Genomic DNA, 23,434 nt, shown 5'->3' on the forward strand with positions numbered 1-23,434 from the left:
CTATATCTTTTCTCTCTGAGAGTGAGAAACCTGGTTTTTATCATCTGTTTACTTAACTGTTCAGCCCCAGTATATGTTAAAGCAGTTTCAAAATTTTGAACCTGTACTACTGTGAAAAGTAAATTTACTAGCAAGAGTGTAGTTTTTATGTATTGGGTAGTTCCTTTTAATCTCTAACCTTCTAGATTTAGTTTTTGCGCATTAGATGCCCTTTCTGTCCTGCTCTGTTGCAGGTACTTGTGATTCTGAGGGCCTAAGCTATCCATCAGTCTTTTTGAGTTGTCACTTTCTGAGGCTACTGAGATGAATTCTGTCATGGAGAAACACAGAAGAGTAATTACCAGCGAGCCACAAGATTTCTAAGATGAATTTTCTCATGTAGGATGTGTGATTTTTCATTTTTTTATGCCAAATATACAACTTCTATATTCACAGTAATACTTTACAAATCACTCTATATTGTATGTCCTTTGTGTGCTAACTGAACATGAGATAGCCCAGCAATCCTAACGGGACAGTAGGTAGTGCCTTCCACATAGTAACCAGAGTCCCTTTGCCCTGGTTTCAGAATATTCCTCAGCAGTCTGCTAAAACATACTTTTACCCACTCTTAGGTTTATTTTGTCAGTCAGTGTTTATATCTTTTTAAGTTCTTTATTTAATTTATACTTTAGGAAGTAAAGGCTTTGTAAGGGAGCCAGACTTGACTTTTACCAAAACCACAGCTTAAAATTTTTTTGGCTAAGTACAGAAAAATTATATGTGTATTTACAGAACTTACATTTATGTAATATGTCTTTTATTCTTTTATCAGCCAAAACTCTCCTGAGGTCTGTGTTTTGTATTTGAGGAATTTTGGGTTTTAATTTCTTAAAATCTCTTGAATTCTAGTGAGTTACAGATTCCATAGGGTCGTACTTGCTTTCCAGTCTAGGAAATGGTTTAAAATAGCTGCCTGGTGCTAATGTTAGAATGTTCCTAGAAAGTATGTTTCCTTATATCTTAAGTCTAGAGCATGTTTGGAAAGGATTCAAGAATTAGAGGACTTGCTTGCTAAAGAAAAAGACAACTCTCGTCGCATGCTGACAGACAAAGAGAGAGAGATGGCGGAAATAAGGGATCAAATGCAGCAACAGCTGAATGACTATGAACAGCTTCTTGATGTAAAGTTAGCCCTGGACATGGAAATCAGTGCTTACAGGAAACTCTTAGAAGGCGAAGAAGAGAGGTAAGGAACTTAAGGGTCACCCTACCTTATGGTCCACTTTTTGCCCCTCACCCTTTTTATTTAAATAAAAATAAATAGCATTTTTAAAAGAACTTTATTTTCTTGGTCATTTCTTTTAACACGTAGGTATAGAGGTGGTAATAGATCATATTTCTACTGCAACACAGAAAATGTTGCTCAAGTACTCTTAGTTTATTATTATTAGTTTAAATGCTGAACTGCGTCAGGATGGATTTCCTTTGAGATTTTCAGTGTTTTGGTGATTTAATGTATTGCAAAATACCAAATTGGCTGAAAGAGACTTTACATTTTATTTGTTTGTTTATTTATTTATTTATTTATTTATTTATTTTTGAGACAGAGTCTTACCCTGTCGCCCAGGCTAGAGTGCAGTGATGTGATTTCGCTTCACTGTAGCTGCCACCTCCTGGATTCAAGTGATTTTCCTACCTCAGCCTCCTGAGTAACTGGGATTACAGACGTGTGTCACCACACCCGGCTAATTTTGTTTTTAGTAGAGACGAGGTTTCATTATGTTGGCAAGGCTGGTCTCAAACTCCTGACTTCAAGTGATCCACCCACCTCAGCCTCCCAAAGTGCTAGGATTACAGGCATGAGCCACCTCGCCTGGCTGGCTTTATATATATTTTAAATCTGGTCAATGTATAAATCTTTTTGACGCCTGTTCTCAGAAAAGAGTTCCAACAGGGCCAGGTGTGGTGACTCCTGCCAGCACTTTGGGAGGCCAAGGCAGGTGGATCACCTGAGGTCAGGAGTTCAAGACCAGCCTGGTCAACATGGTGAAACTCCATCTCTTCTAAAAATACAAAAATTAGCTGGGCATGGTGGTGGGCTCCTGTAATTCCAGCTACTTGGGAGGCTGAGACAGAATTGCTTGAACCCGGGAGGTGGAGGTTGCAGTGAGCCAAGATTGTGCCATTGCACTCCAGCTTGGGTGACAAGAGTGAAACTCTGTCTCAAAGAAAGAAAAAACATTCCAAAAGGAAAGTGGCTGATTTAGGATAAAAAGCCAGATAATTTTAATATATATCCATTGTGATAATAAGAAAATACAGGTATGAAAAGAGAAAAACGTACACCAACTGTAACAGTGGCTGTGGTGGGTGGCGGTAGATCAGATGACTTTCTACCCATTTACCAAACTTCTTGCATTATGGTTATATTACTTCCGTCCCTAGAGAAAACATTCAGATTGTTATTTTTTTAAGAAATAAATAACAATAAATAAACAAAATAAACGTAAGCTTATGAAGAAGCTTACATTAGTTAAGGTAAACTTTGGCTTTGGCTAACAGATTGTAAGTAATATTTTGCTTTAGAAATGCATGGGTGGGATATTATTGTTATTATTATTATTTTGAGACAGGTTTTCACTGTGTCACCCAGACTGGAGTGCAGTGGTGTGATCTCGGCTCATTGCAACCTCTGCCTCTGGGGTTCAAGCCATTCTCCTGCCTCAGCCTCCCGAGTAGCTAGTATTACAGGTGCCCACCACCACGCCTGGCTAATTTTTGTATTTTTAGTAGAGATGGGGATTCACCATGTTGGTCAGGCTGATTTTGAACTCCTGACCTTAAGCAATCCACCCGCCTTGGCCTCCCAAAGTGCTGTGGGATTACAGGCATGAACCTCTGGCCAGCCCTTGTGTTTAAGGCAAGAAGAGCATATGTGTTTTAAAAATGAATTGTTTTATTTTTCCCCATAGGTTGAAGCTGTCTCCAAGCCCTTCTTCCCGTGTGACAGTATCCCGAGCATCCTCAAGTCGCAGTGTACGTACAACTAGAGGAAAGCGGAAGAGGGTTGATGTGGAAGAATCAGAGGCGAGTAGTAGTGTTAGCATCTCTCATTCCGCCTCAGCCACTGGGAATGTTTGCATTGAAGAAATTGATGTTGATGGGAAATTTATCCGCTTGAAGAACACTTCTGAACAGGTAATAAATAAAATAGACCCCTTTTTTTTCTAGCAAAGCTTTGCGGATTGCTAGGTTCTCTTGCAATTGTGATAGCTCCTTAGTTTTTGGATTCATTTAAGTCTTCATGGAATAAGCGTTTATGTCCTTTTTACTTAAATTCATAAAATAAAATAAAAATTGAAATAGGAGGAAGAGGTGGGTACCCTAGTAGGTTAAAGATTTGCTTCATTAACCCTTCTTTAGAGGGTCAGGGCTTTTTTGAAAAGCATGTTCCTTTTATCACAGTGGTTCTGAGGATGAATTATTATTATTCTCTGTCCTAGCCAGATTTGTGAAGAAGTTGGAGCAACTGGATGAAAATGGTGGATATTCTTTCAGTTATTAACTTAATAAAAAGCTTACTGAAAGAAGGAGATAAGAGCCTGGACTCAGATATTAAGGGAGTATTTTTCCCTGCAAATAAATAAATGAACAAATGCTAATACTTAATGTGAAAAATAGCGTGAAGTCTTATTCCGAAATATGTTTAAAAGTAAACATGAAGTATTCATGGCAGAGATTTCTGAAATTTAGGGCTGGGGCTTTCGGGAGCTCACTAGTGTAGGCCTTCCCTAGCTCTGCATCAGGGAGCTGGAGGCCATGATGGATTATGAGATGATATTAGAGGAAGGCGTGGTCTGGGAGCTTGCAGGCGGCAGTGGGATGGACGTCTCTTCTTGAAACATACGTTCAGGACCTGCTAAAAATAGTTTTGAAAATTAGTCTTTTCTCATCACAGTTATTAAAACTATCTTGCATGTGGATGAATACATAATTTGGATGAGTGAAGTAGCACTAACAAGCACTAACAGTTTTGATGCTAAAGAGAATAACCTCTAAGGTCTCTTTGTAGCCTTTTTTTTGGTTTGTTTGTTTTTTTGAGTCTCGCTCTGTTGCCCAGATCGGAGTGCAGTGGCATGATCTTGGCTTCTCTATCTCTCGGGTTCAAGTGATTCTCCTGCCTCAGCCTCCTGAGTAGCTGGGATTACAGGTGCACGCAAGCACGCCTGCTAATTTTTGTATTTTCACACAGGATTTCACCATGTTGGCCAGGCTGGCCTCCAACTCCTGACCTCAGGTGATCCACCTGCTTCGGCCTTCTAAAGTGCTGGGATTACAGGCATGAACCACCACGGCCCAGGCCCATTGACCCTTTTTTTGAGCCCCGTATGCTTTCATGTATGAGAGTTGAATGTGGGCAGAAGTGGGACCGATGCAAAAGGAAAATGACAGATTTTCTTCTGTCTCTAAGCTTATGTGTCTATTTTAAAAGCTTGAAGTAATCCAATACTCGATGTTTACAATTGTGATTATGACAGCTAGATAGTATTGTAAATTTGAAAGACGCACCTTATCTAGCAGTGAATTTGATGATTTAATTTGGTTCATACCCTTTTTTTCCAGTTCTGTCCTCTTTAAAGTTAAGTACCTTACTAATTAACTTGTTGTTGAAGTTACTGTTTGACAAAATGACAAAATCATGTTTTCTTTTTATAGTAGGAAAACCTGAAACGTGGGAAGATGACATAAAGTGGTCTTAGTTTAACTGCCTGTATGGATTAATTTATTTGATTATTCCACAGTTTTCTGTATCTTTGAAGTAACACCCTCCTTCCCTCCTTTCTGTGTGTAGGATCAACCAATGGGAGGCTGGGAGATGATCAGAAAAATTGGAGACACATCAGTCAGTTACAAATATACCTCAAGATATGTGCTGAAGGCAGGCCAGACTGTTACAGTAAGTGAATCTAGTCATCATTTAATTTAACTTCATTGTGTTAACTAACAAAGTAACTCAAAAAGTTTTTTGGCTAAAAGAGAAACATTTTAGAAATGGCCATTAAAGCACTTTTTATATTATTAGGTCATTACAAGTGCTATAAAAGATTTTTAAAATTCTGTCTTATTGAGAGTAGTGAAGAATTGACCTTTGAATTATTTTTATCTTGTCTATTCCAGTAGATATAAAAGCTATCTCTTGACTGATAGCTGCAGCCCAGTGTCATTCAGGAGACACTGCTTGGCATAAAGAACTGTTAAGAATTTAGCATTAACGTATGTCTATAACAGCAATCTCCAGCCTTGGGTGAGCTTCAAAATCATCTGGGTAGTATTTTGGTGTTCAGGCCCTACTTCACCCTTAGCTATCTTTGGGGTTGGGGTAGGAACGTAGGTTTTGAATAAAAGTCCTTAGATTATAGGCACCCTTGTAAATTATCACTAAGTGGCATTCTGAGTCTTGATTTCTAATTGGTGTGTTCTGAAATACTGCATCTTTAATAGTTACTGAAATGTTATTAGCTTACTTTTTAAAGAAGTATGTTTCATTGAGTAAATAAAAGATTCTTTTTTTTTTTTTTTTTGCGACAGAGTCTCGCTTAGTTGCCCAGGCTGGAGTGCGGTGGTGCGATCTCCGCCTCCTGGGTTCGCGCCATTCTCCTGCCTCAGCCTCCCGAGTAGCTGGGACTACAGGCGCCCGCCACCACGCCCGGCTAATTTTTTGCATTTTTAGTAGAGACGGGGTTTCACTGTGTTAGCCAGGATGGTCTTGATCTCCTGACCTCATGATCCACCCGCCTTGGCCTCCCAAAGTGCTAGGATTACAGGCGTGAGCCACTGCGCCTGGTGCTAAATAAAAGATTCTTTTGCTTTTACTTAGTAGATAGATTTAGCTAATGATAAAATACGTTAACTTTGATATAGATTTCAAAGAAGTCACTCTTTTCATCCTAAAAGAATGTAGAGGTGACTGTCTCTTTCCTTTTATATATTCTTCTTTAAAAAAATATTAAACCTGTGTTTTAAATGTGTTTAAAATTTTATGTTGATACATACCTTACTATTGACCATCAAAAGCTCAGACTTCTCTTTCAAAAGGTATATTCAGAGAGCATGATGCCACTTTGTGAAAATATCAGATGCTAATTTGGTAATAATGGGTAAAAATGGGATCAACTATCCTAACTACAATATTTTTTGATCTCTTTAGTAATCACTATAGTGAGAGAAAATTGCTCAGTCCTATTATATGTCTTACGGAAGTTGTATACTGTGGTAAAAAGAATCTGACATTTTAGTTCAGAGGATTCAGAATTGAGTGTGCTCTCTATCTCAAAAGTAATATGGAAGCCTTATGCCAATCATCTACTTTTTCTACTGGGTATACTACCTCAGGGACTAAATACATGGATTCTAGAGGTCTAGTGGAGAACTCAATTATCATATAAAATAATGTGATACTTTTTTTCTTCAGTAACTGGCATTAAATGTGATAAGCAGCTCTTTGGAACATGGTAGTGCTAAGTGGTCTTTCTGTAAAATTGCAGAGGCAAAAGCAAAGACCAGTTTAAAACTCTAGAATAGAAATATGAGAACCACATGTGTAATTTTAAATTTTCTTATAGCCACATTGTAATAAAGACATGAATTTTAGAACTATATTTTATTAAACCCAATATATCAAAAATATTGCTTTAACATGTAATCAGTCTAAAAAGTCAGATACTTTTACGTTCTTTTTTTTAAAAATTTAGCTAAGTCTTCAAAGTCTTCTGTGTATTTTACCCTTACAACACATTAATTCCAGGCTAGCCACATTTTAAGTGCTAACAAGCCACATTTTGCTGCCGTGTTAAATGACATGGCTATAGGACATATTGGTTTTAGGTTAAATTAGCCAGCAAGGATATTAACATTTTATGATGATGATTATTAGCATAAACCAACTATGTGATTACATATACGCTAGTGAGAAATAATGCTTACAATTAGGAAAGCACTAACATTCCACATCATCTAAATGTTGGACCAGATTCGGTTCTTTTTTTCAGTTTCATCCCAGTTAATATCTTGTGCCCCTTTCCATTTATAATGCTGATGAAAGATCTGGATTCTTCAGGTGAACGTCTAAGAAGTAAGGACTCTCTCCTAATCAGTAATTCATAGATTTTTCTCCTGTTACCACCCCCTCCTCACCCTTTCTTTTTTTTTGATAGAGACAGGGTTTCACCATGTTGTCCAGGCTGGTTTTAAACTCCTCTGTTCTAGTGATCTGCCTGCCTCGGCCTCCCAAAGTGCTGGGATTACAGGCTGGAGCCACTACACCCGGCCCCCATTGACGTATACTTGTCTTTGCCATCTTCAGCTTTCCTTTTGCAGTCATAAAGTCTTTTATGTTATATAACAATGTATGAATTACAAACTTCTGTTTCTATTTGTTTTTAAATGATCTTTCTAAAAGATCAGGGCCAGTAGTATCCCTGTAGCTAGAGGCATTGAGCTTCCTAGAGGTGTAGTGGTTTGTCTGTAATTCAAACCTAGGCTTTCTGACTGCCAGGTGTTCTTTACTGTATCCATTCTTTTTTGCCAGTAGATGTATAGAAAGAATTTTCATGCTCACGAGAAGGAGAATGTAGTTTCTTTGTTTGGCCTATTTCAACAGCAATTATATTTTCCCTTGAACAGCGAGTGATTTATCCATTTCCAGCATTCTTTGTGGAGTGCAGTCTCAGATACTCTAGGGCATTGTGACACTGTCTCTGCTTGGAGATGTACCAGTTTCCGTAAGATTATTCTAGATAGGCGGTTTGCTGCAGAAGGTCGCTATTTCTTGCTGTAGGCAGCCAGAGAACATTATCAGAGGGAGTCACAGAAGGCTGTCTAACATGGAAGGATGGCCCATAAAACCCATAGAGTAATAGAATGCTGAGGCTGCCATTCACTGAGTTAGCCAGCCACTGAGTGTGGGTTATCACTTGCTCTTTTCAGTAATTCCACCTGTCACAGGTGCCATTTCTGCCGTGTTTTATGGGTGACCGAGGGAAGGTGACTTGCTCGGGGTCAGCTGCTGTGTGAAGGAACTAGGATGGGAGTGTAGGCAGTTTTACTTCAGGGCCTTATGTATCATCCTCTTATCAGATGGGGAAGCTGAGGCCTGAGAAGCTCTGTGAGTTCTGGCCACATAGCTATGTATAGCACTCTGTAGCTGGGGCATACTTCTCAGACTTTTAGAATCAAGTGTTTGAGTCTCGTCGCGTTGCTGTCATTGGCACGTGGAGAGCTGGGTTCTGGGTGTACTGATATCCTTTGTTTTTTACAGATTTGGGCTGCAAACGCTGGTGTCACAGCCAGCCCCCCAACTGACCTCATCTGGAAGAACCAGAACTCGTGGGGCACTGGCGAAGATGTGAAGGTTATACTGAAAAATTCTCAGGGAGAGGTATGACCAGTTGATCAGGACCACCGCAATGTTAATTTCACTTGAAAGTTCACTGTGCAAGTATAATCAAGATCAGATTGAAACGTGCAGTAACTGATTGCATAAACAGACCAAAGCTGCTAAGTAAATTGAACTGAAGCTGTGTTTAAATTTTAGGAATAAATAGGAGTGTATTATAGAGTACGGATTATTAGCACAAGCTCCAGAATAGATTGTCTGTGTCCAGTTTCTGTTTTCACTGCACATTAGCTTTCTGACTTTGGGCAAGTTACTTCACCTCTCTTAGGTTTCTCATTTAGAAGTGGATATTAATGACACAATATCAGTGAGCTAATAATAAGAGTGAGACAGTACTTGGGAAATGCTTGGAATAGTGTCTGGCATAGTACATTTATCTAGTAAATGCTTACATTATTAACCTTGTTACTAGCTCTCAGAATGTTCATGAAACTGTGAGTTTGAAGAGTTTGAAGACTGTGGAACGTACATCTGCTTGGAGTGTGTGTTTCCAGTGTGTCAGTCTTAGAATCCTTGTCAAAGTACCTTACCTTCCCCACTGCCATGTAAAGACACTGCATATACCCCTACCAATAGTAGTCTAAAGCAGCTAAAGTGTGCTTTGAAGCCAGTAAAACGTGGCTTCCTGTTTGTCTTTCCCTAGCGAATCACCTTATCCCGGTGCTATACAAAGCGTCACTGAGCCTCTGTTTAGAATTTGTTGCTATTGCCATAAACAAGTTAATGGAGCTTGTGTTGTGAGTTCAGGATGGTTTGTACTTCTCATTTTCCTTTTAGTTGTAATACTGCTTTTTCATCTTGCCTACCATGAGAGCTGTAAGTTGCCTTGCAAGGGAGCCATTGGTCATAACCTTGTTCTGACATGCTTACTGATTCTGACCTTTTCACCCAGTTTCCAGGCTGGTAGGCTCTGCTGTTTTGTACCTTACAACCTGACTGGGTATGCATTTCAGTCTGAGTGGTGCTGAAAGGAGATATGTAGTGGGAATGTTAGGCTGGCAAACCTGGTAGGGAAGCTAACCGTATTTACAAGTGCAGAGTTATTCATTTATTTGGAAAATCCTGAGTATCTGCTATATGCCAGCCACTTTGTGTTAGGAATAAGCAGGAAAAAAGCCATATGTGGTTTCTGGCATCATGGAGCCCACATTCTAAAGAGAGTAAGGGAGCCAGGGAATAAGATAAAGTGACTTTCTGATAAATGTAACAAAGATAAACTGTGGTATCAGGCCTGGTACGGTGGCTCATGCCTGTAGTCCCAGCACTTGGGAGGCCGAAGGTGGGTGGATCACCTGAGGTCAGGAGTTAGAGACCAACCTGGCCAACTTGGTGAAACCCCGTCTCTGCTAAAAACACAAGAATTAGCCGGGCATGGTGGAGCGTGCCTCAGGCTACTCAGGAGGCTGAGGCAGGAGAATTGCTTAAACCCAGGAGGCTCATGTTGTGACGAGCTGAGATTGCACCACTGCACTCCAGCCTGGGCGACAGAGCAAGACTGTCTCAAATAAATAAAGTAAATTACAGGACTTGCTGAATAAAGTTCGTCAGAAGAGGGTCCAGAATTGAGCCCTAGAAAATATTGACATTAGGAATAAGAGCAAAGGAGGTAGTAGATGAAGCCAGTGAAGTCAGAGGAAAATGGTGTGTGATGTCAGGAAAACCACGGGAGGGAAGTGTCTGCGAAAGATGGAGTGGTCAGTGGGTCAAATCACAGCGTCCCCGTAGGGGTTTTTTGTCTGCTCCCGGAGTGCATAGGCGGGCCTCTGACCTGCGTGGTGCTCATCACATTGTTCTCGCTCACTAGAGGAAGCACACTGAGGGCAAGGGCCTGTTCTAGTACATCCTGGCATCATGCCTGGCACATAACAGGAATTCAGGAAGCATTTACTGGATGCAGTTTTTTAAAAAAATCAGACTTGGACCATGACTTACGTTCCGAGAAATAAAGCAATAGCAGCATTCATTATAGGAGTCTGAGGTGCCTGCCTAAAAAGTTCTGTTCATGGCTATCTTCCCATCTATCCCTTACTGTAAACATGTCTCTTGTGAAACATTGTTACTGAGTAGTGATTTGCTCAGATAAGACTGAAAAGTACTGTTATAAGGGGTACATGGCAGATTAAATGAACTTTCGTGACCCATGGAATCTAGTCATTATTTCTTTCTTTTTTTTTTTTTTTTTCTGTGTGAAAATGTGTTCCAAGTTAGAGACAGTGTTATAGGAGGGTATTTGGAATGGAGCAGTAGGATTAAATGCCCCCCCAAAATAGATACAGTGACATGAACCAAGTAGCAGATATTATGACATGAGATGTATCTTCAGACAGTATTGCTAGCATTACTGATGACATATTAGTAAAGCTAACTGAAGCTTAGCTCCACTTCATAACTCAAGCATTGAATATTAGATTATTTGATTGGTTGCTTGGTCCATTCTTTTTTTTTTTTTTGAGAAGGAGTTTCACTCTGTTGCCCAGGCTGGAGTGCACTGGCGTGATCTTGACTCACTGCAGCCTCCGCCTCCCAGGTTTGAGTGATTCTCCTGCCTCAGCCTCCTGAGTAGCTGGGACTACAGGCATGCACCACCACGCCTGGCTAATTTTGGATTTTTTTAGTAGAGACAGAGTTTCTCCATGTTGGTCAGGCTGGTCTTGAACTCCCGACCCTTTGTGATCCACCTGCCTTGGCCTCCCAAAGTGCTGGGATTACAGGTGTGAGCCACCGCGCCCGGCCAAGGTTGGTCCATTCTTTTAACAAACTTCTCCCTTTGGCTTGTGAAGCTCTGTTTTAAGTGAGTTCTGTCAGAATTGAGGAGAGAAAGTATTATGAATACAGGTCTTATTTCATTAGACATTATTCATTTAATTCAGTAAGACCATATTTGTCAGTAGGGACCAGACCACATTAGCAACAATCTATAAACAATCCCCGCCATAAAGACTAGTTTGCAGTAAGATTGTTGGTAACTGGCTTAGTCAGTTTTGTTTTTTATGTATTTTTTCCTCGTGCTGGGACATTGGAAATATCAGAAAACCCAAATAAACTGGCTTAGAAATAATGGGAATTTTGGGGGCTCACATAATAAAAAATTTAAATAGTGGACCTGATCCAGTGGCCACAGCGTGTCCCCGGGGATCTGTCTGTTATCTCTCTTCTGGTTGCCTCCCTTGGGGACGCAGGATAGCTGCCGGCTGCTCCCAGAGGTATGTCTTTTCTGTTTGCTTTTTGTGGGAAGGTGCTCTTTCAAAAAAATGGTCTTTATGGTGGAGTTTACAGATTGTTGCTAATGTGGTCCGGTACTACTGACAGATAAACATGGTCTTACCCAATTAAATGAATCCATACCAAAAGTGACTGTCTAATGAAGTAAGACCTGTATTCATACCACTTTCTCTCCTCGTTCCTGACAGAACTCTCTCAGAACAGCCTAGCAAGCAGAAGGCAGTAGACGTTTGTTAAAAGAATGGGCAATCCAGCCCACCAAATAATCTAATATTGAGTGTTTGGATTATGGAGGGAAGCTAAACTTCATCCCCTGTGAGGCACCCATCCTGGGCTTCACTCAGACTGGACTAGAGTGGGTCACGTGCCCGCCTCTAAACCAGTTTCTGGAGTTGGGAGGGTGGAATTAGAGCTGAAGCCTTTTTCCTCCCCTCTACAGCCACATCGGACTGGGCTGCTTGTAACACACGTGTGCTCCATGGGGGGTGTGCACCCAGGTAAACCGAGGGGCTCCTACCCAGGAGGGAAGGGGCACTGGGTGCTTAAAAACAGCAAATGTCACCTTGGCAAAAAAAGAAAAGATTTTTTTTTATGAGAGAAATAAAAAATTAAGCAGTCCTTCCAAACTTTCCAGAATATAGATATAATGGAAACTTTTGTATATGCAAATGATTACTTATATATGTAGGGATGTAATATATAAAATATAAAAATCATCTTTCATCTACATAAGATCGCCCTGATTTGTAGCATTTGCTGATTTCTGTGGTGTAAATACTCCTACCATGGCTGATGCCAGGCTTCCAGCATTATATGACTGAGCACAGAGCTGTGCAGGGATGAGTAGCATCAGCAGGTGCAGCTGGCTCCGGGCACCACTGCACAGATCAGTGCACCTTCAGGTGCCCAAGGCTCTGAGCAGGGGCAGACCAATGCTACGTTTTATAGAGAGAGTAAAGCCTGTCATGTAAGACCATTTATGTGGACTTTTCAGGACACGTGGGGTAAACACATTATTTATTTATTTATTTATTTATTTATGTATGTATGTATTTATTTATTTATTTATTTATTTATTTATTTATTTATTTATGTATTTATTTATTTATTTATTTATTTATTTATTTATTTATTAATTACGGAGTCTTGCTCTGTTGCCTGGGCTGGAGTGCAGTGACCGGATCTCAGCTCACTGCAAGCTCCACCTCCAGGGTTTACGCCATTCTCCTGCCTCAGCCTCCCGAGTAGCTGGGACTACAGACGCCCGCCAACTCACCCGGCTAATTTTTTGTATTTTTAGTAGAGACAGGGTTTCACCGTGTTAGCCAGTATGGTCTCGATCTCCTGACCTCATGATCCACCCATCTCAGCCTCCCAAAGTGCTGGGATTACAGGCTTGAGCCACCACGCCCGGCTAACACATTTATTTAGTAGCATCTTGACTAATAACAATTTCCTTGGTCTAAACCTCCCAATAGCTTTTTGGTTCTAAATTATTATTATTTTTCCACCTAGACTTTTAGACATTAGCTCACGCATTTTTTATACAGGCTTTCTGTATTAGATTAGTTGGTTTTTGCATGTTTTCAAATGAAAAGTGCTTAACAGCAGAGTTACACTTAAAGTAGCTATGTTAAGGTAATTCATAATAATGAAGATGGGCAAATTGCTGTTTTTTGAGCTTCTCACTGAGGCTAATAGTCTTAAGTTACATCATGAGCCTTAAGAGCCAGTGTTTGCATATGGGATGTATATGACGAGCTTCTAGAAGCTGGAATGTGGTAATTTTGTTATAGAAGATTTTATTTGACTCGTTCCTCATTTTAAGATGAGTTGAGAAAAGCTGAGTACTCTCAAAGTTTTTTAATAATTTATTTTCTGCTTTATATGCTGCTATCTCCTAGTTGATATCTTGAATGGTGGTTGATATAGGGAATCACATTTTTTTTTTTATTACTAATTTGGTTAAAACACTGATATTTTTGAAATGGCTATTTCTGTTTGTAAAGATAGACCAGTTTCACAGAATTGAACTTACTGGCTAATTGAGAGACTCAGAATGGTCCATCTTCCTTGGTCCTGCAAGAGTAATAAAAAATCCACAAAATACTACTCTGCCACCTTACTTTATTTACAAAGCACATTCTTGGGCATATTTCAAATCGAAGTCTCATTTCTGTGACACTGGGTTTTGGTTTTCTTTCTCTGCCATTGTAAACTAGCTGGTCTGTGTTAGATAAGCTTTTACTGAAGTAATATTTTGTCTTCCCCTGTAGCATTCTCTTTCTTGAGTGACCTTACGACAGGGTACAGAATGAAATTATATGCTCTGCAGCACTCATGAGGACACATTCATTTACTTGCTGCCAGATCATCAGGTTAGCCTTGTACTTCAGCAAAAACGCTGCTGCATTTGTGCCAAGTCAGCCTTTTCCACAGGAAAGTAATCTGTATTTGACCTTTTTAGTAGAAAATGGAAATAGTTACTTTCTGCCATACCTTTAGTGAATAATAGGAGACCTGTTTCTGTACAGAATACACTGGAACCTCACTAGTCCGTTATTGGTAAATAGTGTACAGTGTTCATCTGTCTTGATTTTGTTTCATTCAAGAGGTATCAGTTGCTGAAAGGAATGAAAGGAGCTTGTCCTTTCTTCTCACTCACAGGTGGGCTTGTTGCTGATGGTCCCTGAGATCACAGTTGGCTTCCAGCTTCTCTTAGTTGACATCCTGAATGGTGGTTGATCTAAGGAATCACATTTCTTTTTCTTACTAATTTGGTTAAAACACTAATATTTGTGAAATGGCTATTTCTGTTTGTAAAGGTAGACCAATGTCACAGAATTGAAGTTATTGGCTAATTGAGAGACTCAGAATGGTCCATCTTCCTTGGTTAGCATTTATTTAGCACCTTCTCTTTGCCAGGATCTAAAATCTTTAAGCTGAATTAATGTTGAGTTGTATAAAGAATTTAGTATGTCAAATAATTTGTAGAATTCTTAGTAACAGAATAGGATACAAAGCAGTGGAAACTTGTCAGCAGGTATTTCAAATTGGATGGCACTTCCTCCCCTCTAGGAAATATACATGGAAGGTATAAGAACTGCTACTAGTTATGCAGAAATTTCAGTTCAGTAACCAAAAGTTACTGATATACTGCTCCCCCGACCCCACCCCTTTAAAAATAATAAACAGGGGCCGAGTGTGGAGGCTCATGCCTGTAATCCCAGCACTTTGGGAGGCTGAGGTGGGTGGATCACTTGAGGCCAGGAGTTCAAGACCAGCCTGGCCAACGTGGCAAAACCCCATCTCTACTAAAAATACATAAAAATTAGCTGCACGTGGTGGTGCACGCCTGTAATCTCAGCCACTGGGGTGGCTGAGGCATGAGAATCACTTGAACCTGGGAAGTGAAGGTTTCAGTGAGCCGAGGTCATGCCATTGCGCTTCAGCCTGGGTGACAGAGTGACTCTGTCTCCAAAAAAAGGGATGAATAATAGTAATAATAAAAAACAGAAATACTGTCTCTTTTTGTTTTCTTTTTTGAGACAGTCTTGCTGCAGTGCCCAGGCTGGAGTACAGTGGCGCGATCTCAGCTCACTGCAATCTCTGCCTCCTGGATTCAAGCCATTCTTCTGCCTCAGCCTCCTGAATAGCTGGGACTACAGGCACGTGCCATCATGCCCAGTTCATTTTTGTATTTTTACTAGAGACAGGGTCTCACCATGTTGGCCAGGCTGGTCTGGAACTCCTGACCTCGGGTGATCTGCCCGCCTTGGCCTCCCAAAGTGCTGGGATTACAGGTGTGAGCCACTGTGCCTGGCAAGAAATGCTGTCTCTTAAGCAAAGAAAAGGTCCCTCTCCCCGCACATGGTGATTCTAAGTGTGTTTTTTAACTTAAAATTAAACTACTGTTGTTTTTAGGAGGTTGCTCAAAGAAGTACAGTCTTTAAAACAACCATACCTGAAGAAGAGGAGGAGGAGGAAGAAGCAGCTGGAGTGGTTGTTGAGGAAGAACTTTTCCACCAGCAGGTATTACTTTATTTATTTAATATATTTATTTTAAATTTTATTAACAGAATTACATGAAGACCAAGAGTGTGGTTGGGTTTTCCCCCTATCAGTTGATGAACCAGAGCAGTTATCTACCAAGTGGGGTTTGTATTCCCCAAAGGGATATTCAAGGTGATACTTTAGGGTACTGGAAGAATATGTTACACTATTATTTTTATTTTTTCTGATACTACCAAATTTCAGTTTTGTCTTTTGTTTTCTAATGTGCATTATGTGTTATAGTAAAACATGTCTATGGATTGGATGTTTTACCCCCAAACTTGTTTACTCTGTGGCGTTCTATGATTAAAAAGTTCAGATCACTAATTTAGAGCAAGTATCTGCATATAAACTTTATTTTTATTTATTTTATTTTTTTTGAGACGGAGTCTCGCTCTGTCGCCCAGGCTGGAGTGCAGTGGCCGGATCTCAGCTCACTGCAAGCTCCGCCTCCCGGGTTCACGCCATTCTCCTGCCTCAGCCTCCAGAGTAGCTGGGACTACAGGCGCCCGCCACCTCGCCCGGCTAGTTTTTTGTATTTTTTAGTAGAGACGGGGTTTCACCGTGTTAGCCAGGATGGTCTCGATCTCCTGACCTCGTGATCCGCCCGTCTCGGCCTCCCAAAGTGCTGGGATTACAGGCTTGAGCCACTGCGCCCGGCGCATCTGCATATAAACTTTAAAAAAACAAAGTAATATTCAACTTCAGTGAGAAACACAATTCTTGCTCTATTAAGTTCCTAATCATTATCTAATTGCAAGATAGATTTTAGCTGATGGTTGGGCTTTTGAGAGCCCTTGAAATAAAGAAACTCCAAACTTGGTTTTAATTATAATTAAATTGGAATTATTAATAACTAATGAGCCTTCAGTTTATATTCTCAAGCTGTTTGAGTCTGATCATTAATCAAAGTGTCTACCCTTATCCTGATAAGACTTTGTCTCCATGGCTCCAGATTTTTAGTCTTAAGTCTGCTTTGCTTCATTGGCCTTAGTCCTGATCTAAATAAACACTGTCTCATGTATTTAATCCCCAGGGTTGAGAACCACCTGAGGTGGGTTGCATGAAGTAGCATGAATTTTTTACGTAGATACCTTCTCATACGTTTAGGAGGAATATTTTAAAACATATACATTGCACTTAGCTTACAAGAAACAAGCACAAGTTCCATTTTCTGTGCTTAAATAGGAAACATCATAATTACTAGAAGTAAAATAATTATGTAAGAGATAACTCACAGCGCCAGACAAGTGGCTCAGCATGAGTTATAGCATGTCAGATGCTAGAGGAGGTACTCCAGGCCAGCAGAGTAGTTGAGAAGAACTCTGGGAGGTGATGCTTGTCCACTGATTTGAAGGATGCGTAATTATTTGAGTATTGGAGAGAAGGCAGATGATGGTGTTGTGAGGATGTTGGAATTATCTGTTGCTTCACTAACAGACCACCCTAAAGCTTAGTGGCTTAAAACAGTTGATTTCTTACTTCCCATAATTCTATGGTTTGACTGGGCTCAGCTGGGCAGTGTTTCTGTTCCACATGCTACGCACTGAACTCAATCAAGCAGGCTGCGTTCAGCTCAGAGGCTGACGTGGGCTGGAATATCTTTTAGGTCTCTTTCTGTGTGGATTTCTACGATTTAAGAGTTCAGCCAAAGCTTCTTTACAGCATGGCAATTGTCTAACAGAGTAAGTGGAGAGTACCAGCTTTCTTTTTTTTTTTTTTTTTTTGAGACAGAGTCTTGCTCTGTTGCCAGGCTGGAGTGCAGTGGCACAATCACAGCTCACTGCAACCTCCGCCTCCCAGGTTCTAGAGATACCCCTGCCTCAGTCTCCCAAGTTGCTGGGATTACAAGCATGTGCCACCACGCCTGGCTAATTTTTTATATTTTAGTAGTGATGGGGTTTCACCATGTTGGCCACGACAGTCTCGATCTTAAGAGAGTACTGGGTTTCTTAGAGGTTGGGCCCTTTGTCCCTTCTACAACATTCTCTTAGTCAAAGTTACGAGGCCAGTCCAGATTCAAAGTGGGGGTAAATAGTCTCCCCCTGTTGGTGGGAGGAATGGCAAAGAATTCATGGTGATCTTTAACTCACTACAGAGGATGTGTAAAGATTTAACGCGGCCGGGTGGTGGCTCAATGCCTGTAATCCCAGCACTTTGGGAGGCCCAGTCGGGCGGATCACGAGGTCAGGAGATCGAGACCATGGTGAAACCCCGTCTCTACTAAAAATACAAAAAGTTAACCGGGCACGGTGGCGGGTGCCTGTAGTCCCAGCTACTCCGGAGGCTGAGGCAGGAGAATGGCATGAACCTGGGAGGCGGAGCTTGCAGTGAGCCGAGATCGCGCCACTGCACTCCAGCCTGGGCTACAGAGCAAGACTCTACCTCAAAAAAAAAAAAAAAAAAAAAGACAATGCACCAAGTATATCCGTTCATTCAGTTATTTTGTAGGGTTTTTGTGAGAGATAAATGAAGTTGAAAGATTGGGATTAAACTGGCATAGTCTGGAATGCTTAGGGATGTAGCTTCTGTACAATTTGGAACAAAGGAGAAATTAAGACTGCATTTTAAAATACCACTGGCCAAGCTGAATCAGAGGGACTAACTCCGGAGGGGAGATTCCAGAGGCACTAAGGGAATATCTAATGGAGATTTATTAAGGCTTAGTGACTAAACTTGAGGGTGAGAGAAGAAAAAAAATAAAGATACATGAGGTTTTTAGTTTGTGTGATCACAGAAAATAATGATACCAAGGTTCATAAGAGGGAAGATGGAAGGGCAGAACAGGTGTTTGAACTTCATATTTGAGAATGAATCCAATCACGTTTTGAATTGATTAGAAGTATTTTGGTGACCTTCAAAAAACTAGTTTTAGTTCAATCATTGGTGAGTCACAAGTCATATTGTGAGGTTGTACGAAATTAATGAGTGATAAAGAAATGGATAGAGGCGCCACGTTGACTTCACCTTGGAGGACAAATCCACTGCAGATGGCTTAGGGTGTGTAAGTTCAGGATCAAGCAAGCCATAGTCTGCGATGTGGTTGTTACAGCTGATCCACTGATCTCCTGTTTCTTAAGTTATCAAAGGAAGTTATTGAACAGTGGTTTTCAAATTGAGCTGCATATTAGAATTACTTTAAAATTATATATAGATAGCTACCCTTTCCCAGTAAAATGAGAAATTCTCATTTGATTGATCAAGGGACCTAGATCAGAATTTTTTGTTAAACTTCTCAGGATCTGAATGTGTAGCCAGAGTTGACAATTACTGTTCTGGAATTTGTTGGAGATGGGGGTGGGTATTCTAGAAAAAAGTCCAAAAAGAAGGTTAGAGGCCAGACACAGTGGCTCCTGCCTGTAATCCCAGCACTTTGGGAGGCCAAGGGCAGGTGGATCACTTGAGGCCAGGAGTTCAAGACCAGTTTGGCTAACATGGTGAAACCTCGCCTCTACTAAAATTATAAAAATTAGCTGGGTGTGGTGGTGATGCACACCTGTAGTCCCAGCTGCTCGGGAGGCTGAGGCAGGAGAATCGCTTGAACCCAGGAGGTGGAGGTTGCAGTGAGCCAAGATCGCACCACTGTACTCCAGCGTGGGTAACAGAGTGAGACTGTGTCTCAAACAAACAAACAAACAGAAAGGAAAAAAAAGGTTAGAAAAGATGAGAGATGATAAAGGGCCCTTATTTGGTTTTGTAGCATCCCTGCAGTTAAAAGTTTTTGTCTTATTTTAAAATACTGTCATCTGTTTCTTTAGTATTAATTTTTCCTTCTGTTTTCCTCATCAGGGAACCCCAAGAACATCCAATAGAAGCTGTGCAATTATGTAAAATTCTCATCAACTGTCTTCCTCAAAATAAAGAAGTATGGTAATCCTTACCTGTATACAGTGCAGAGCCTTCTCAGAAGCACAGAATATTTTTATATTTCCTTTATGTGAATTTTTAAGCTGCAAATCTGATGGCCTTAATTTCCTTTTTGACACTGAAAGTTTTGTAAAAGAAATCATGTCCGTACAGTTTGTTGCAAGATGTGAATTATTGACACTGAACTTAATAACTGTGTACTGTTTGGAAGGGGTTCCTCACATTTTTTGACTTTTTTTGTACGTGTGTTTTTTCTTTTTTTTTTAAAGTTCTGATGAGGAGGGGAGGGTGAATAAACCACTGTGAGTCTCAGTGTAATTTGAAGATTGCTCCATCTAGACCAGCAATCTGCTCTTCATTATTCTCTGCTATATATAAAACGGTGCTGTGAGGGAGGGGGACGCATTTTTCAATATACTGAACTTTTGTACCGAATTTTTTTGTAATAAGCAATCAAGGTTACAATTTTTTTTAAATAGAAATTTTGTAAGAAGGCAATATTAACCTAAGCACTCTGGATGATGGATTCCGCAAAACTTGGTTTTATGATTACTTCTTCCCTTAGATTCTGAATTCATGATGGGGGGGCGGGGGGAGGTGCAGCGAGGGAAGGGCTCTTCTCTATTAAAATGCATCCATTGTGTTTTTTAAGATAGTGTAACTTGCTTAAATTTCTTACGTGACATTAACAAATAAAAAAAGCTCTTTTAATATTGATGTACTGTCCTTTTTAACCCTTTAAAAACAGATTTTGAGGGGAGAAAAGTATTGTTTCAGTTTTGCTTTTGATAAAAATATAATTTGACTTGTTTGAACTGGATTTTTCTTTAAGTCTTTGCCAGCTGAGGAAGATAAGCTATTTTGGGGTCTTTCTGTATTTAATTGTCAATAACAACAATAATAAAAGCAGTCATCATAACTAATGTTTTTGAGTCAGATATCATGCTCAATGCTTTATTACATTTTTTAGCTTATTAACAATAAGGCCTTTTAAAATTTCTTCAGGAAAACCAAATAGGGACAGTAGAAAATATTGAGGAAGACATTCCTTGTTTTTTTTTTTTAAAGACAGAGTCTCACTCTGTTGCCCAGACTGTAGTGCAGTGGGGTGGTCTTAGCTCACTGCAGCCTTGGCCTCTCCTGGGCTCTGCCTCCCAAGTAGCTGGGACTATAGGCACACACCACCACGTCCAGGTAATGTTTTTGTATTCTTAGAGAGCATTTTGTTATGGTTTTCCATGCTGGACATTCCTAGAGTAAAAGAAAAAATGGGGAGAATATTTTAGAATATAATTCTGTCTTTTAAAATAGGAAGGGCAGAGAAATTGATTAAAAACCACCTTTTAGAGGAATAACATGAATGCTATGAAATACAAGTGTGCTGTGTGTGCGGTAGCTTTATTATGTATGGTGCTCATTGTAGTGTCATTTTGTGTGGATTTGGGGAGGTTTTGTTTTGATTGCTTTAGTTAAGTGAATTCATCTTATAGGAAGTGCAGATACCTGAACCCTTCCTAGAATGGGCAGATTATATTTCAGAAGCTAACCCTAGTCAGTGTTTGTTTTTCTCTTAAAATATTCCTGCAGTAAGCTGCACAAAGACGACCAGCTTTCACTTGAAAATAACTCACAAAGCCGCAGAATTACTGCGCTGCACAGATTTACTGCATACTTTGGTGCCATCACAGACACAAGATAAATGCTGGGTTAGAAATTCTGTCTGGTAAAGCAGATAAAATGATAACTTCTCAACGCAGATTTATCTTCAGAGTGAGAATGGGAATACAGTACACAGCCAAACTCAGCTGTGAAACATTTTGCCACAAGATGGGGTTCTTGTCATCAAAATACATTCTAGGTGCTTTTATTGCTGGATAAATTAGGTTATAAAAGCCAACACTTTAATTAATTTGGGCATTAAGAAAAATTGGCAGTTGTAACATAGTAGAATAGTGTGTATGCTTCGGAAATTGAGAGTACAATTGCAGGGCTCAACAGAGTTTAGTGCCCCTGGATGTGTGGCAGTGGTAGATTCCTGAGTCTGTTTAGACTGACAAACTTTGGACTGCATTGAGGTTTTCTGACATTGAGCTGCACCTAAGCCCATTCCCGCAGAACATGAGCGAGCCAGAGGGCACGCTGCCATTCCGTGTATTAAAATCAGCATCTCTGCATGAAATTGACGTTAGGCATACAGCATATATACACATTTTTGGATTATTTAACTCTTTGATAACAGGCATGATTCACATTTTCCCCTTGTTTTGTCTTCAGTGTTTGTTTTCACCTCTGTTGAGGTATGGATTTATTATAATTTATTTATTTATCTGTTTTTTTCTTTTGAGACAGAGTCTCGCTCTTGTTGCCCAGGCTGGAGTGCAATGGCGCGATCTTGGCTCACCGCAACCTCCGTCTCCCAGGTTCAAGCGATTCTCCTGCCTCAGCCTCCTGAGTAGCTGGGATTACAGGCGCCCGCTGCCACGCCTAGATACGAATTTATTTTTATTCCCTTTGTTCAGGTCTCATCTCTGTGTTCTTCATTAAGAAAATTTTGGATGTTCTTATTTTGTTGAGTATTATTTCATCCCCACTGTCTATTCTTTTCTTCTGGGGTTTCTTGTATACCTATGTTGAACCTGTCCTGTTTCATATATTTTAGGTTTCTCCATGCTATATTCTCAGTTAACTCCTTTGTATTCATCTCACTGATTCTGTTCTCAGCCCTGTCTCCTCTGTTTATTTCAGTCATTGAGCTTTTTAGACTTTATTTTTGTTTCCGAAGTTGTCTTTGATTCTTTCTCAAATTGATCTTTTTCATCCTTTTTTATTATAGTTTTTATATTCTTTTATGAATCATTTTAACCGTATTTATTTTATAGTTTCAGTTCTATTTTCCTGAGTTTTGGGGAATGCCAGTTTTTCTGTTAGCTGTGTCCGTTGACTCTCCCAATGATAATTGGCTTCCTCATTGAGTTTTTAGGGTTGTGAACACACCTCTAGCAAGGGCTGTTTTGTGAGTGATCTGTGTCCCGGGGTTTTGATGGCATTGCTGCAGAGGAATTTGGGAGTTTCCTGTGCCAGAGTCCCAGGACCATTTTTGGGTCACTTTCGCACCTCATGGTAATACAAATCTACTGTGACACTTACATGCATGGTTCTTCTGTTCTTCTCGTAGCTTCCTCATCGTGCCGAAAAGCGCCGCCCCCCTACCCCGCCGGTAGTTTGTCTTTGCTCTAGGCTGACAGGCAGTGTTCTGGTAGTGTGAGGCTGCAGGGAGCAATGTAAGGTTCTGTGCTTTGTTCAACAATCTCACTTCTGGGTTTCTAGGTTCACTCCCTTGCAAGGACCCAAAGCCGTTTCCTATTCCCAACTACCAGCCCTTAAGGCTTATATTCCAGATTTTGAGTTCTTTGTGGCACCTGGACATTTCTTGTTCTTTCTTTAAAGCTTGGCTCTATTAAAACAAAAATTTCGTTCCATTTTCTCAATCTTGTCGTGGGAGGAGGGGTTGTCCATGTCATTTTAATCTATCATACATGGGTGTGTCTGTGTCTGTGTCTGTGTATATTTTTAAGAGATAGGATTGGCCGGGCGCGGTGGCTCAAGCCTGTAATCCCAGCACTTTGGGAGGCCGAGACGGGCGGATCACGAGATCAGGAGATCGAGACCATCCTGGCTAACACGGTGAAACCCCGTCTCTACTAAAAGTACAAAAAAAACTAGCCGGGCGAGGTGGCGGGCGCCTGTAGTCCCAGCTACACCGGAGGCTGAGGCAGGAGAATGGCGGGAACCCGGGAGGCGGAGCTTGCAGTGGGCTGAGATCTGGCCACAGCACTCCAGCCCGGGCGACAGAGT

At 40.5% G+C, this 23,434-nt stretch overlaps 1 protein-coding gene across 1 annotated transcript in view; it reads left to right on the forward strand.

Annotated features, from left to right (window-relative positions):
• Positions 1-20,296, forward strand: part of LMNB1 (lamin B1) — an 81,938-nt gene extending 61,642 nt beyond the window's left edge. The window contains exons 7-12 of the mRNA XM_011942128.1: positions 1,008-1,228; positions 2,955-3,180; positions 4,835-4,939; positions 8,300-8,419; positions 15,584-15,691; positions 19,502-20,296. Of these exons, the coding sequence (XP_011797518.1) occupies positions 1,008-1,228; positions 2,955-3,180; positions 4,835-4,939; positions 8,300-8,419; positions 15,584-15,691; positions 19,502-19,543 (822 nt within the window). The 3' untranslated portion in view covers positions 19,544-20,296. The remainder of the gene's footprint in view (positions 1-1,007; positions 1,229-2,954; positions 3,181-4,834; positions 4,940-8,299; positions 8,420-15,583; positions 15,692-19,501) is intronic.
• Positions 20,297-23,434: the final 3,138 nt, after the last annotated feature.

This window comes from Colobus angolensis, unplaced genomic scaffold (assembly GCF_000951035.1).
Source record: "Colobus angolensis palliatus isolate OR3802 unplaced genomic scaffold, Cang.pa_1.0 Scaffold206, whole genome shotgun sequence".
Taxonomy (NCBI): Eukaryota; Metazoa; Chordata; class Mammalia; order Primates; family Cercopithecidae; genus Colobus; species Colobus angolensis.